The sequence below is a fragment of the Carassius gibelio genome, chromosome B1 (assembly GCF_023724105.1).
Source record: "Carassius gibelio isolate Cgi1373 ecotype wild population from Czech Republic chromosome B1, carGib1.2-hapl.c, whole genome shotgun sequence".
NCBI classification, from domain to species: domain Eukaryota; kingdom Metazoa; phylum Chordata; class Actinopteri; order Cypriniformes; family Cyprinidae; genus Carassius; species Carassius gibelio.
The window spans coordinates 25,813,413-25,827,554 of NC_068396.1; the positions used below are offsets into that span (position 1 = coordinate 25,813,413).

The 14,142-nt window shown below is 36.8% G+C and overlaps 3 protein-coding genes across 3 annotated transcripts; all 3 read left to right on the forward strand.

Moving 5' to 3' along the window:
• The first annotated feature begins 2,652 nt into the window (after positions 1–2,652).
• Positions 2,653–4,964, forward strand: ambn (ameloblastin). The gene is given in 4 exon segments (XM_052544800.1): positions 2,653–2,788; positions 3,494–3,554; positions 4,440–4,773; positions 4,776–4,964. Coding segments are annotated over 4 exon segments (720 nt in total).
• Positions 4,965–8,666: 3,702 nt separating this feature from the next.
• On the forward strand, positions 8,667–9,688 carry LOC127948812 (CCAAT/enhancer-binding protein beta-like). The gene is made up of 7 exons (XM_052545557.1): positions 8,667–8,720; positions 8,825–8,872; positions 9,058–9,105; positions 9,195–9,230; positions 9,329–9,397; positions 9,491–9,568; positions 9,647–9,688. Exons 1-7 carry the CDS (start codon positions 8,667–8,669, stop codon positions 9,686–9,688), a joined length of 375 nt encoding a protein of 124 aa, XP_052401517.1.
• Positions 9,689–10,773: 1,085 nt separating this feature from the next.
• Positions 10,774–13,816, forward strand: scpp5 (secretory calcium-binding phosphoprotein 5). Its single transcript, XM_052544995.1, has 12 exons — positions 10,774–10,796; positions 10,886–10,957; positions 11,084–11,131; positions 11,433–11,507; positions 12,090–12,143; positions 12,333–12,401; positions 12,573–12,602; positions 12,726–12,764; positions 12,870–12,920; positions 13,037–13,120; positions 13,340–13,363; positions 13,539–13,816. Exons 2-11 carry the CDS (start codon positions 10,904–10,906, stop codon positions 13,355–13,357), a joined length of 522 nt encoding a protein of 173 aa, XP_052400955.1. The 5' UTR covers positions 10,774–10,796; positions 10,886–10,903; the 3' UTR covers positions 13,358–13,363; positions 13,539–13,816.
• The last annotated feature ends 326 nt before the right edge of the window (positions 13,817–14,142 follow it).

Here is a 14,142-nt window from a genome sequence, read left to right on the forward strand (position 1 = left end):
CAATGAACAAATGACTCTAGTCAACAAATACTAGTAACTTTAAGATTTTATATAATGCTTTCAATAAACATGAATGAATGAATTAAACACATTTAACATGCTATTTAATTGTTATTTAGAAATAATGAAAACAACTTTTCCTTTTAACATTTATTTATAATCATTGCAGCCAGTTTTTTTTTTTTTTTTTTTTTTTTTTAATATCCAACAACTACAGTAGTTGCCCTAGTTATGTGACAAAATTCCAATATAAGACATGCATAGACACCCAAAATTATGAAGTGAAAACGATTTCTGAATGAATCTTTAGTCATTTCAAATTATACCTCGGTAGTTTTGTTTAATGTAATGGTCAATATATGCAACTCTGAGGCACTGTGCACTAGGTGTGGTGCAAGTGTAAATAAAAAAAAGAGGTGGATGTATAATTTTGAGATTATGAGATTGTTTTTGGCGGGACAGTATGACTCCTATCTCCTAAGTCTATCTGAGGAGGAAATGTCTTCAGCTGAATCTTAGCAGAGATAGCATAACAGATTCATAATTTTTTTCAAATGGAGTTTTGTTGTTTGCATATCCAGTCATGTTTGAGGAATTCCTGGGTGTTTCTTGAAAACAGTTGTCTGTGTCTGCATTCCTATTTGGTCTGAACCCAACTTAACAATAACAGTTATCTTACCACAATGTGAAATGAGTATATTACTGTGGGAATGACAGAATTATACGGTCATTAACTAAACCAAAGTGCCTTTTCAGAAGCTAACTGTGGTTTTGCTTTAATCAACACTGGAAAGGCGAAATCAGTGAGATGCAACCTCAGATGAGACAAAGGATTCTGGTGTGGGTGAATGAACGTTGTGATTTATTGAAACAAACTAGATTTCTCCGTTCTCTGATGGTTACATGCTATCACACTGTTTTTTTATGGAAAATTTACACACTGTGAGAATAAATTAACTTATGTTTGACTAACACAAAACACACATAGTTTTTATGATCAAATTGATATTTTATTCATTTAATATTATAAAACTCAACCAATATATCAAATCAACTCGCCTGGATATATTGAGTGTTTCAAAATGTTTTTGTTTTTTTTCTGATGATTCATTCAGAGACTAAGTGTTCTCTGGATTGTACAATTAAATTATGGTCTGAGGTTTTACATTGTCTGATTTCTCAAGTTTGAGGAAAGTACACTGTTTAAGTACACCCTTCTCCACTTACAATTTTCTGTTGTATTCAAAGGATTTTATTTGGCTTTTTTTAGTCATCATGCAATATAAGCTATTAACTTCATATTTTTCCATGCTGTATGGTGCACATGTATTTATTATGTGTGTATCTTTAGCTATGACACAAATGAGGCTTAGCATTGCTCGCATGTTTTCTAGCTGAACATCTGGAGTTCCGGTGAGTCACTGTTGTTCATTTAGTTAAAACTTGAGTTGTTTAGAAATACTTCAGGGGTACGTTATAGAAATCGTACTTCATTCATTATAATTCATGCTAATAAATTAATATTTATTACTCCTCTGTTTGAACGCACTACTGCGTTAATAATCTGTAGCAAATAGTGATGAATCATAATTTATAACACTAAATGCATCATTTGAAAGTCACCTTTCACTGATTATGTACAATAACTAAATTAGGTACTATAGTCTTTAAATCAACCTTTTCATAGATCTTCCTAAATGCTGATTTAATACAAACCGGATTCCAAAAAAGTTGGGACACTGTACAAACTGTGAATAAGACAATGATGTGGAAGTTTCAAATTTCAATATTTTATTCAGAATAGAAACATAGATGACACATCAAATGTTTAAACTGAGAAAATGTATAATTATAAGGGAAAATTAAGTTGATTTTAAATTTCATGGCATCAACACACCTCAAAAACGTTGGGACAAGGCTGTTTTTTATAACAGTCTGCAAACCTCTGGGGACTGAGGAGACAAGTTGCTCAGGTTTAGGAATAGGAAGATTGTCCCATTCTTGTCTGATACAGGCTACTAGTTGCTCAATCTTAGGTCTTCTTTGTCACATCTTCCTCTTTATGATGCGCCAAAGGTCTTCTATGGGTGAAAGATCTGGACTGCAGGCTGGTCATTTCAGTACGGATCCTTCTTCTACACAGCCATGATGTTTTAATTGATGCAGTATATGGTCTGGCATTGTCATGTAGGAAAATGAAAGGTCTTCCCTGAAAGAGACATCTGGATGGGAGCATATGTTGTTCTAGAACTTGTATATACCTTTCAGCATTGATGGTGCCTTTCCAGATGTGTAAGCTGCCCATGCCACATGCACTCATGCAACCCCATACCATCAGAGATGCAGGCTTCTGAACTGAGCACTGATTACAAATTTTGTTATCCTTGTCCTCTTTAGTCCGGATGACATGGCGTCCCAGTTTTCCAAAAAGAACTTCAAATTTTGATTCTTATGATCACAAAACGGTTTTCCACTTTGCCAAAGTCCATTTGAAATGAGCCTTGGCCCAGAGAAAACTCCTGCGCTTCTGCTTCATGTTTAGATATTTTATATCTAGTTTATGATATTTGTAAATTATTCCATTCCTTTTTTTACTCACAATTTGTACAGTGTCCCAACTTTTTTGGAATCGTATTTGTAGAACCTCCCAGAATGCTCTGTGGTCCTCAACCACATCTGACTAGTCTTACCAATCTATGGGCATCTCAAATCAACCCCAATACTGGTCTCAGTCAGCTTCCAGTACACTTCCAGTACTTACCCCATCCTCTTGCCCTAGCAACTGCAGGTAAGAAACTTTCATGAATTCACTTAATCTCATATATATATATATATATATATATACTTTATTTTAAATGTAATATTAATAATTTTCTCTATGTATTATCCAATTCTTTGAACACAATCAATGAACCCACCAGTAAGAGTGTTTCCATCATTCATTCAGTAACAATATCAGAAGTATGTGTGGTTTTGTTTGTAGTCAGCAGAAATAATGCCACAGGAAGAGCTGAAAGACCGTCTGGGTTCAGCAGGTTTATTCTGATTTGAGATCCAAACTCAAACTTAATTAACTTTTGCTATATGTGACCCTAAAGCAAGCATTTGTGCTTTGAACTGTTTGGTAAATTATCAGAAATATTCTGCTGGAGGAAATCTTCTTGTCTGTCTTCTGTGTCTCAGATCTGAAGCGTTTTGATTTATTGAAGAACCCCGCTGCACTCGATGTGTCCAGACAAAGAGAGTTTATGCAATACATTGGCTCATGTATCAGTAAAATGTATGCATGCTAATACAATTTTTAACTGCTAATAAAAAAGCAGTTTTTCTGCTCAGCATATTTACCATTTATCAATCCTAAGAGGAGTCATTCAGTTTATTCAGTCTTTTCATTGAATATCATCAGGCCCAAAATACACGTATTTTTGCATGCTTGTCAGTCTTCTAATTCCTAACCTTACATTATTTCTCTCTTGCCCCTTTCTATCATCAGTTCTTCCAATAGAGTGCCTGCTTTCCAGCTGTCACATCCACACAAGGAGAGGAGGAGATGGGTAAGTGTTTACGTGAAGCTTTATTAACATAGGACTTTTAACAGAACAAGTAAGTGTGGTCACAGACGAAGAATCTTCAAGCACTGATCACATAGGTGAGTTCAAGCACAAGGCTAGGCCAGACAACAAAGAGTCACTTCCCTTAATCGCTGTGTCTGAATCTCCACAGAGTCACAATATGATCCACAAGAAGCAGGTAGAAGATCCATAAGAGCGTCCATGCAATCTCGATTCCAGCCGGTGAGTGAATGAGTGAGGTGAGCATTTAAAGGTGTGGTAATTGCTGGTGCAGGTGCGGGTAATCAGTATTCAGGTGACGGTTCACGTGAGCGGTGCATGGGAGATTGAGTGGATGGTGACTGGCAATGGTGACTGGGGCTGAGGGAACGAGCTGAGGGTGTGACACCAGCATGCAGCATCTCAACAATACCCTGATAATGCAGTTCCAGTTTCACAGCCATTAATGACACAAAATAAACAAAACAAGCCTATGTACCAGCCTCAGCAACAGCAGGTATCAACACAGACTTTCTGGACTCATGCAGCTCTGGCTTTAAAAAAAAAAAAAAAAATTCTAATATATAATGTTTTTTTTTTCCACAGTTCATCAAATTCTTTACATGGTTCCACATATTCAACAATGAATGGTAAATGAATCAATTTAAATAGCTTTCATTTGGAATATTTATTCACCATAAGTATGTTTTATTCGGGTGTAATTCCTTATGTTAATGCAGACGACTTTTTCTCATAACTTCTGACACCACTGTATCTTTATTTGGTTTAATGTATTTATTGGAATTAATAAACCTTAGCCTAAATCTCTAATAATGTCACACACAGAACACAGAACATGGGACATATGCGTCTTGTTGACTTGCACAGACGCAATGCTTTTCCTGTAGCTGGACCACAACCTGTTGTACCTGTTAGCTCTTTAAGACTGACCAATACCTTCCACCCCAGCACCTTTCCGGCAACTTCTGAAGTTCAGCTACCCAGCGTTGTAGCTGTACCACCCAGTGGGGAGGCCATCTCTGTGACTGGTGGATCCCATCCAAATAATGGAGCACTGTCGGGTAGGATTGCTAACGAGCGAGTGCTGTGTGATCACATCCTGCCTGCTGAAGCCAGCACTGGACTTTTGGATTCAGATCATGGGCCTTTCATTTCAGCAGTTGTGCCTGATCCCAATCACAGTGATCCTATATTATCCGCACTAGTATAAAAAAATGACTTATTCCAGCATCCCCACAACTGTGTTCTGATACTGTCAACACTAAAACTGATATGTACCCCAAAAACAAATCTTTACTGCAAATATGCATCTTATATCATGCTAATGCTCTATTCAATGAGATAAGGCATTCCTGGTACTTTTCATGTATCTTTTTAGCCTGGTCTCATTGAATTTTTTTTTCTTGTTTATTTGTTACTGTTTCTTTATCTTTTATTCTAAGCATAAGATATATGAACTAAAGTTTTGACTTTGTGAGGATTAGTCTAAATGTTAAAAGATTTTAATTTTTTTTTATTATGTCTGTCTTTTGTAGCCTACTGTGAACTATGTGTGTGGGCTTTAACATATATCTCTGACATGTAATTAAATGCTAAGCTAATTACAGCCTGAGTCTCCTTCTGTGTTGCATACAGTATAATTGTCATCAAGTGTCAGTGGTGTTAATAATACTGAAAAAATTTGCACACTTAACACTTAACTCAGAGAAAAACAAGTAAATAAAAAGTATAGAATTACAGTGTAGAGCATTCCTGATTATCAATGACATCCGAATAACAAAATCACCTGTTTATAGAGGATCAGGAAAACCATCGACCGTTAACTTACTTTAAAATAGAAGCATTTTATTACATTTTGTGACTATTTTTTCAAGGTCCAGTTTACTGATAAATGTTACTGATTAGTACAAACAATGTATGGGATACTTTGTAGGCTAAAGATATCCAAAAATACAAATTATGACAAAATTAATGCCAATAAACTATTTAAACATATATAACATATCTTAAAAATAAAGGTGCTTAAAAGATTTTTCACAATGGCGCCATAGAAGAACTAATTTTGGTTCCACAAAGAACCATTCAGTCAAAGGTTCTTTCAAGAACCATCTCTTTCTTACCTTCTTAAGAAACCTTCTTTTGCCACAAAGAACCTTTTGTGAAACAAAGTTTCTTCAGATATTAAAGGTTCTTTATGGAATCATTTATACAAAAAGTTTGTTCTATGGCATTGTGAAGCAGAGTAAAGTTTAAAGTTTTAAACAACACATGAAAAAATGAACATAAAAACCATCTCGGTTACGTATGGTAACCCTCGTTCCCTGAAAGAGTGAATGGAGACGTCACGTCGGTGACCGACGAATTGGGATTTTGCTTCGATAGCCCAATCAACTTTGAGTGTAAACTAAACAAGCCAATACTTATTGGTATGCGATTATTGCATCTAGCAGCTGCTGATTACAGCGTGTGTATAAGAAGGCAGCAGGCGCAATGCATACTAGGTTTTCGCTGGGGAGCAGAGACCTGACGGCCCAATAGTGGTACAGCAACCGTGGCAGCGGGTCGATTCGTAACCGAGACGTTCCCTTTTAGTCGGTCACTCTCGAAGTCAGGTTGGTGACCGACGAATTGGAGTACCTACCAAAGCGCTATGGGTGCTGCCCTTTCCTGTGCCCTGTGTGAGCCTCCTGCGCCCCTATTAGGTGAAGACCGGGACTCGGAACAAGTAGTTCCACTCACCATTGTCAAAGCACTACCTCACTTGGAGAGATTGGATAACGCTAAGAAAACGTACCCATTCCGCTGGAACGGATGCTGCGGAAGCACCATCCTTACCAAAGGAGCTTTTGGAAGCAAATACACATATAGCATCCATTTAGGTGTATATGGAGAAATGTGAGGTTATTAAAGCCCTCTTGGGAAGGCAGAAGTCTGCTGGGGAACCACAGGCTCTAAGAACTATACACATACGGGTATCACTTAGGTCTCAATATGGAACCCAGCCTTCCACGTTTCTCATGGATTCATCATGGAGGTCTGGAACCGGATGTTCCTCTGTGTTCAGCTGCCTAGGGTGATGGAGGATCTCAACAGGGTCTACACTATGGACTCTCTGGAGCAGTTTAAGCAAGCCAACACTAACCGGGGCCACTCAGTTCCACTATCCATTTGAGGTAAGAACAAAGGAGGATATCGGGTCTACATGGAGGCTGTAGAATCTAGCGAATGTGTTGGGGGTCACCCAGCCTACAGCTCTACAAATATCTGTCAGTGAGGCCCCACGAGCCAGTGCCCAGAAGGATGCAACACTTCTAGTTGAGTGAGCTCGCAACCTCAAAGGGCAGATAAGCCAGGGTTATGGCATCCACAATCCAGTGGGCCATTCTCTGCGGAGCCTCTGTAACTGACAAAGAGATGGTCTGAGGTCCTGAAGCTTTGTGTTCGGTCTATGTAGCATCTCAGTGCTCGGACGGGACAGAGCAAAGCTAGGGCTGGGTCTGCCTCCTTCAGGAGCAGTACTTGTAGGTTTACCACTTGGTCTTTGAAGGGTGTAGTGGGAAACCACAGCATGCATGGATATCTGTTCTAGGGACACCCCTGCCCAGAGGAATGTGAGATCTGACCACGGGTGAGTGTTTGGCGACAGGAACGGTGTAACTTGGACCCAGTGAGTGGCGCGCTTCCATGCTCTGGATTCGGCCATAAAGCCAGTGTTGGAGTGGTCTCATATGTAGAGCAGTGTAAGTGACGCTGCGGCTGCCATATGCTCAAGGAGCCTCTGAAAAAGTTTCAGTGGGACCATTGTCCTGCCCTTGAATGTATTCAAGCAGGCTAGCACCGACCATGCATGTACCTCTGTGAGGTGCGCTGTCTGTTTGACCGAATCCAACTCCATACCAATAAAACAGAGGGAGGCGGATGGGAGATGACTGCTTGCAACACAAGGGGCATAGTGCAGCCTGAAGTGTGTAATTCACTCGACACTGGAATGACCACCGCTGAAGTGCCATCTCGCCAAAACAGGAAGCTTCCGAGAGCGTGCTGAACTCGTAGTTCACAGTAGACACAGTTGAGCAGAACGATACTGTCGCTCGGCTCTGAAGTGAAAAGCTGGTATGCATTGCACCTGCTGCCTTCTTATACTCACGCTGTGATCAGAGGCAGCTGGTTGCAATAATTGGATGCCAATTTGCAGTGGCTTGTTTAGTTTACATTCAAAGTAGGTTGGTCTGTCAAAGCGATATCCTAATTCGTCGGTCCCCGATGTGACGTTGAGAGTGACTGACTGCAAGGGAAATTTCGTAAATTACTTTGTAAATCTTTACATAAAAGGCAACAAAGTCAAATTATTGACTTTCACTGATGTTTCCCAAAAATTTAAATCCAGCTTATAACTCAAAGAAAGTGGAACTGTATATATTTATTTTCACACATTACTGAAAAAAAAAACCATTTATATTCAATATAAAATAATTAAAAACATTGCTATGCTACAGTGGTTTTGTTTATTTTGGTATTTGTTATATATACATTATTTATGAATGCACAGACAGGCAGAAAGTTTTTACAGCTTAGACAAGTGAGAACAGTGCTGTCAGATGATTTCATCACCTTTAACATAAATGTATTTTTTGATTGCGTTTGATTTATTAGTTCTATACTGTCACATACATTTAATGAATCTTGCCAGATTTCAATATAATTACAAGCACAGACAAAATTTGGCTTTGAGATAAGAAAATATGTATTCTTGCTTTTTTGTTCTCTTTAAAGGAACTTGGCAGGCCACCAAAGCCAATGAGATGAAGATGTTATGGGCCTTTTGTTTTCAAAACGTATATAAGGGCTAAATCTAGAGAGTAGTATCACAAAATCCTCTTCAACAATCCCTGATCAAGCTCACCAGTCTTAAACAAAGGTAAGGTGCTATTAATTTAATGCATGTTGATCAGTAACTTTGCTGTTTGTGGTTGAAGGTCTAGTTCTAGTTCTAGATCCTGTTGTAGATGATTACATATATGATACTGAACAATGAAACTACATCTTTCACAAAAATGTGTATTTCACGTTTCATTTCAGACGATAACATTCAACATGAGAACCCTCTTTTTGCTGACATTTGTCATTGGAGTGGCCTACTGCGCTCCGGTACGTCATCTACAATATTTGTCTGTTATATATTTATTCATGAATCAGCTATGACAAGAGATTATGTAATACCAGCTTTGAATGGCCTGTATTTTGACCTACAGCAATTGATGTATTATGAGCTAGAGTACAAACCTGTCCTGGCTCCACAGGTTAGTTTGGTCCAAACATGAAATAAAGGTTTCTAATTTAAAATGATAGTCTAAATGAAATGAATCATGGCATATGGGAGTATATAGTGCATGTATAGTAATATATATATATATATATATATATATGTCATATTTGATAATACTGCAGATTGTATAATATTAGAAGTGTGTATAATGATCTACAGGCTCTTCCTGCGGCTGCCGCTGCACCTAGACCTTCTGAAGTCGAAATTGTAAGTGTGAAATAGATTGATTTTAAAATCACTTAATAATATATTATGGATTATAATAATAAATATTTTATTTTATTTTATTTTATCAGCTCTTGGCAGCTCAGCAGGCTGCAGCTGGAGATCCTGTAAGTTTCAACTAGTTTTCATCTCTTTTCACAGTCTATTCATTATTACCTGCTAGTTTAGCATGCAATCTGTCCTCATTTTGTCTTATTCTCCACAGGCTCAACCTGTCCGTGGCTTCATTAAGCATGAGATTCCCCAGCCCGGAGGCAGAGAAAGTATTGAAGTTGTACGTGTTTCCTCCCTTTTTAATTGTCACACAATGTGAATCTCCAGTACAATAACCCCATTTCTTCCTAAATTAATTTTCCTCTTTTTCTAGCTGTACCCATTCGGCTTTCCTCAAGCTGCTTCAGCTGCTCCAGCTGTTCCTGCTATTCCTGCTGCCCCTGCTGCCCCAGTACAGTCTGAACATTTGTAATATGTATTATAATTTCACATATATATGTGTCTATTTCTAATTTTCAATTTTTTTTAGGCCCCTGTTCCAAAGGACGATGATGATGATCATGATGACTAAACCAGACTGGTTGGTTCATTATTAATTAACCAATATATCCATCACAATGCTCTACTGCCATCAGTTTAAGGTTTTATTTAATTATTATTATTGTTTTTTTTTATGGAAAAAGAAAGATTACTGGAGCAGGCTTTACAAAAAAATATATATATTTAAGTCATTCTACTTCAAATTTTCATGTTAAATCAGTGTATTGTTGCCTTTCTTTGTAATTATTACTTTTGAGGTGTACTTGCAATTTCTGAGTAAAAACTGTCTATAGTTGCTTTTTCTTTTTTTTTGTAGTAAATATGTCACAGCTTTGAGCAGCACATTATTCTTATTTTATTTTATTCTAACATAAACAATAGAATAGAAACCTCTAGACAAAACAACACATTTCTAAAGCCTTCTTTTTTTTTTCTTCTCTCACAGATGAACAGATAAGCTGACCACCAATTCCTGAATGGCAAGGATCTGCTTAGTGTTTAGCAAATTGACTGTGTAAATACTTTCCTGCATTAGAAATAATGCCGATCAATCAAATGGTGCTTTCTCATTGGCTTGATGCATGAGAGCCATAAAAACCATTGCTTTTTTTGATTTATAATAAACCATTGAATCATTTCTTTGCCTCCTTGTGTGTGTTACTTTGTTGTTGTATTATTTGTTGTATGCTGTTAATACAAATACATAACAATTCCTAGTTTGGCTGATAATAAATATCATCCCAAAAAATGCTCTTCCAAACCTGACATTTGCATAGTTGCAATTAAACACCACTAAGTTCATACACACACACACAAAAAAACAAACTCAGTTCCTATTTTTGATAGCACTGATATTTTGTACCTTTAAAATATAGCTTCAAAAACACAGGCTGGTGATATCAGCACTTCCTATGACTATCATCATTATAATAATAGCTGACAGAAAGGCAGACAATGACTGACTACAGGTCATTTTCTCAATAACCATCTTTCTGTATCTGTGAGGTCATGATAAAGTCTAGTCTGAGAGGGATTGGCTAAGCGCTAAGCCAGAGACCAAATAAAAGCATGAAAACTCTCAGAGCTAGTGAATCTACCTGTGGCCAAGGTGAAAAAGCTGGTTGACCGTTCTTTGCACTGTAAGTTGTTCTGTTTCTATGTTATGGCTCAGCACTAGCGCTCCTTCATTGTTTTTGACAGTCTCATCTCATGTCTTTGTTTGTGTAAGGTTGGTGAATCTCTAAACATGTGGACATCTCTCCTGTGTCTTCTTCTGGCTGGTGCAGTATCTGCAGCACCAGTAAGTACACATTCAACTTTTTCTCAGGAATGTCTTTGTAGTCCTCAAAGTTTGTTTTATGTCTCTGTCGGCCAGCTGTTGTAACTGATACTTTTTTTTTCCATGTGTGTTTATATCTCTCTCTAGCTTTCACCGTTTTTCAATTATCTCCCTCATTATGGCAACCCGAAGCAGGTGGGGTTAACCACACTTGAACATTCTTGACTTTTCCGTATCCATAACAGTCTTCGGAATCTTTTACTTTAACCATAATCAACACATTGCACCCAGTTCCATGATGAAAATAGCTCTGTAATATTACACTGGATGATGACATGCTACTCCGTGACATGTGTTTATATGATTTATAGGTTTAACTGACTCTCCTGAGGTTGTTACAGAACATGAATTGAACATTGTAATTATAACCGAACTTAACATGTTCTTTTCAGGCATCTACTTAAATTAATTTTAACTCCTTTCATTTGTATTTTAGGTAAATAATGGTGGCTTCCAGGGAATACCATCACAGCCACATCCTGGTCTGAACGCTCCAATCAGCATGGAAATCGTATGGGCTACTTTTCTTTTTTATTACCTTAAATATAATAATTCAAAGTGGTACCGTATATAGTTTCATAAATGTTTCAGTTTGAATTTAGTTAGGCTATTTTAGTGTATAAATAATAACAGGCTAAATGAAAATAAGAAAATAGTTTTATGCTGTAAACCCTGCTGTAAAGATGTCTTTTTGGTACCTGAAGTAGTCATTTCTAACTGCCCTAACCCTTAAAATTACTTACTAGTTTTCTGTAACCTAATGTATTCATGTATATATATATATATATATATATATATATATATATATATATATATATATATATATATATATATATATATATATTTTTTTTTTTTTTTTTATGGTACCACATGAAGCACATTTATGGTCCTTGCTGTAAAAACCCAACTCAAAGATTTAAACCGTAGTGAAATTAATGGTTTAAATCAAACTTTGATGCTTGTTATCTTAAAATTTTATTTTGATACTTCACAGACGGTTACATTATAGTGTGTGTGTGTGTGCTGTATAGCATCATAAATGTATAAAAAACATTAATAATAACAATCATTTATTTATATTTTTATCAAATAGATTTTCCCTCCGCAATTCCCTGCCAGTCCAGTAGGAGGAGCAGCTGGCACAGCGGTAAGTCAGTCATGTTTTTCTGTCTACAAGCTTCCGAGACTCTTGTGATCTACCATTGCCTTTTTGATAAGCTCAGCTCAATCAGTTGAATAAATATACAAAGTGTGTATTCGAAAAAGAATAAACATGATTACTAGGCCTACTTTTATTGACGCTGTGGCATCTCTCTCTCTCTCCCCCCGTTCTCAGTCATTCCCTACAAAAGCTTTCATCAAATACTCTCTCCCTAAAGTTCCTGGCAGAAAAAGTGTGGAAATCGTGAGTGAACAAAAAAATTCATCAAAGTCTAGAGATGTTTAAGTACACTCTTTATGAAGTTACTTATGCAGAGTGTTGCTTGAGCCTCTGCAAAAGTCTCATTAAACTACAGAGATAAACATAATTTTGTGATGCAATAAAATAACTGGGGGTTTTGTTTTTCTCCTTAAGTTTTACCCCTATGACTTCAGTCAGCATCAGGTAATGACCTTTTTTTTTTCTGCGAGCACTACACTAAAAAAAGTTGGTCTTTGCTTAACTGTAAATGTAAAAACATAAAGTAAAAACCCTGTTTTTACAGTGTAGATGTTGTTTTGATTTCAGGACCAACCAAGTGTTCCCCTGATACCTCAAATCCCAAATGTAAATTCTTGGAATTACTTCAACATTTTGACATTATTATTTAAAAAACATGTTTGTGAATGCTTGTTTGATGATATGGTCTTTTATATGTTTGTGAATATACAGATCTTCCCCTTCGATTTTATGCCACAGACTGTTCCCCAGCAGCCACCTGTGGTGAGACAATTACGCTTTCGACTTCTGTGCTTTCATAATCACTTGCACTGTTATTAAAATTTGCTGAGAGCCTGAATCCTGAAACATGGTGAACTTTTATTGCATTTTTTACACAGAACCCACCATTCCAGGATGCTCCTCCACAAACCCAAGAGGCTCAGCAGCAGACCCAGCCGGAGCAGCAGGCTCAGACAGGACAGGTGTGTGTGTGTGTGTATGTGTGTGGTGGGAGAGCTAAAAACACAAACTTCAGCAAAGCTCTGATTTGACAACATAATAACTCCTTCGGTGCCACATTTAGCCAGGATGTGTTTAACCAAAATGAGAACTTGCGAATCTCGTATGTCAGCAGCAGTTTTGCAGAAACAGCAGATTATGCGTGCCACACATCGATTAATTATCCGCACTTTTGTTTTCAGGTGTCTAACAAGCCATGAAGACTGGTGAGATACTGCTTAGGTGTATCCGAATTTAATTCATTCATCCTACTTATGTACTGCAACACAATATTGTTTTTGACATTGTTTGAAATCACTCTTTTATGCTTTTCTTTATATCTATATCTATATCTATATTTATAATTATATCTTTTTAACATACAATTTCTTGTGCCCACAGGCACATCTTTGAAGATGAGTGAGGAAAAAAAAAAGTCAATCAACAAGAGTGTGTTAAAGTTTTGTGTCTAATGCTATTTAGAATTAATACATACTTATTTTTTTTCTGGAATAATAATTTAAAATGAGATGATTATTTAACATGAAGAAGATGATTTACCCATATGTATAACAACATTTTTTTTGAGTTCTGTAACTGCATGGTATACAGATTGACATGTGCTGGTTTGGTCTTATTCTGATGTGAAAAACTGAACAAATTTCAATGAACATTTTCTAATCTAGGCCTTTTGTGAGTAGTGTTTTCAGTAATAAAGTCAATTAAACAAAACTTTTTAAAATTGTATCTGCACTTATTTATCCTAGTGCCAGTTGTTACAAAGCAGGAGATGGAGTTTTAAAAAGCAATATAAATAATACAAATCATATTTTTTTTCAAAGTTTACAAATATTTTTGCTGAAAGGCTCAAATGAAATATTATGCACCGTCACATTAAAGAATCTGCAGTATAATAAGCATGATCCAGCATGATCAGAATCATTAAATTCATGCTCGTTAACACTTTAGAAGAGCAAACACTTTGTTAGGCCATGTTCAACCTCAA

Excerpts from the sequence above, each read along its gene's own strand:
- LOC127948812 (XM_052545557.1), top strand. The coding sequence starts at position 8,667 with ATGAGAACCCTCTTTTTGCTGACATTTGTCATTGGAGTGGCCTACTGC. Across the intron at positions 8,873-9,057 it reads AACCTGTCCTGGCTCCACAG|GCTCTTCCTGCGGCTGCCGC; the intron begins GTTAGTTTGGTC and ends AATGATCTACAG. Across the intron at positions 9,569-9,646 it reads CTGCTGCCCCTGCTGCCCCA|GCCCCTGTTCCAAAGGACGA; the intron begins GTACAGTCTGAA and ends AATTTTTTTTAG.
- scpp5 (XM_052544995.1), top strand. The coding sequence starts at position 10,904 with ATGTGGACATCTCTCCTGTGTCTTCTTCTGGCTGGTGCAGTATCTGCA. Across the intron at positions 11,132-11,432 it reads ATTATGGCAACCCGAAGCAG|GTAAATAATGGTGGCTTCCA; the intron begins GTGGGGTTAACC and ends TTTGTATTTTAG. Across the intron at positions 12,402-12,572 it reads GCAGAAAAAGTGTGGAAATC|TTTTACCCCTATGACTTCAG; the intron begins GTGAGTGAACAA and ends TTTCTCCTTAAG.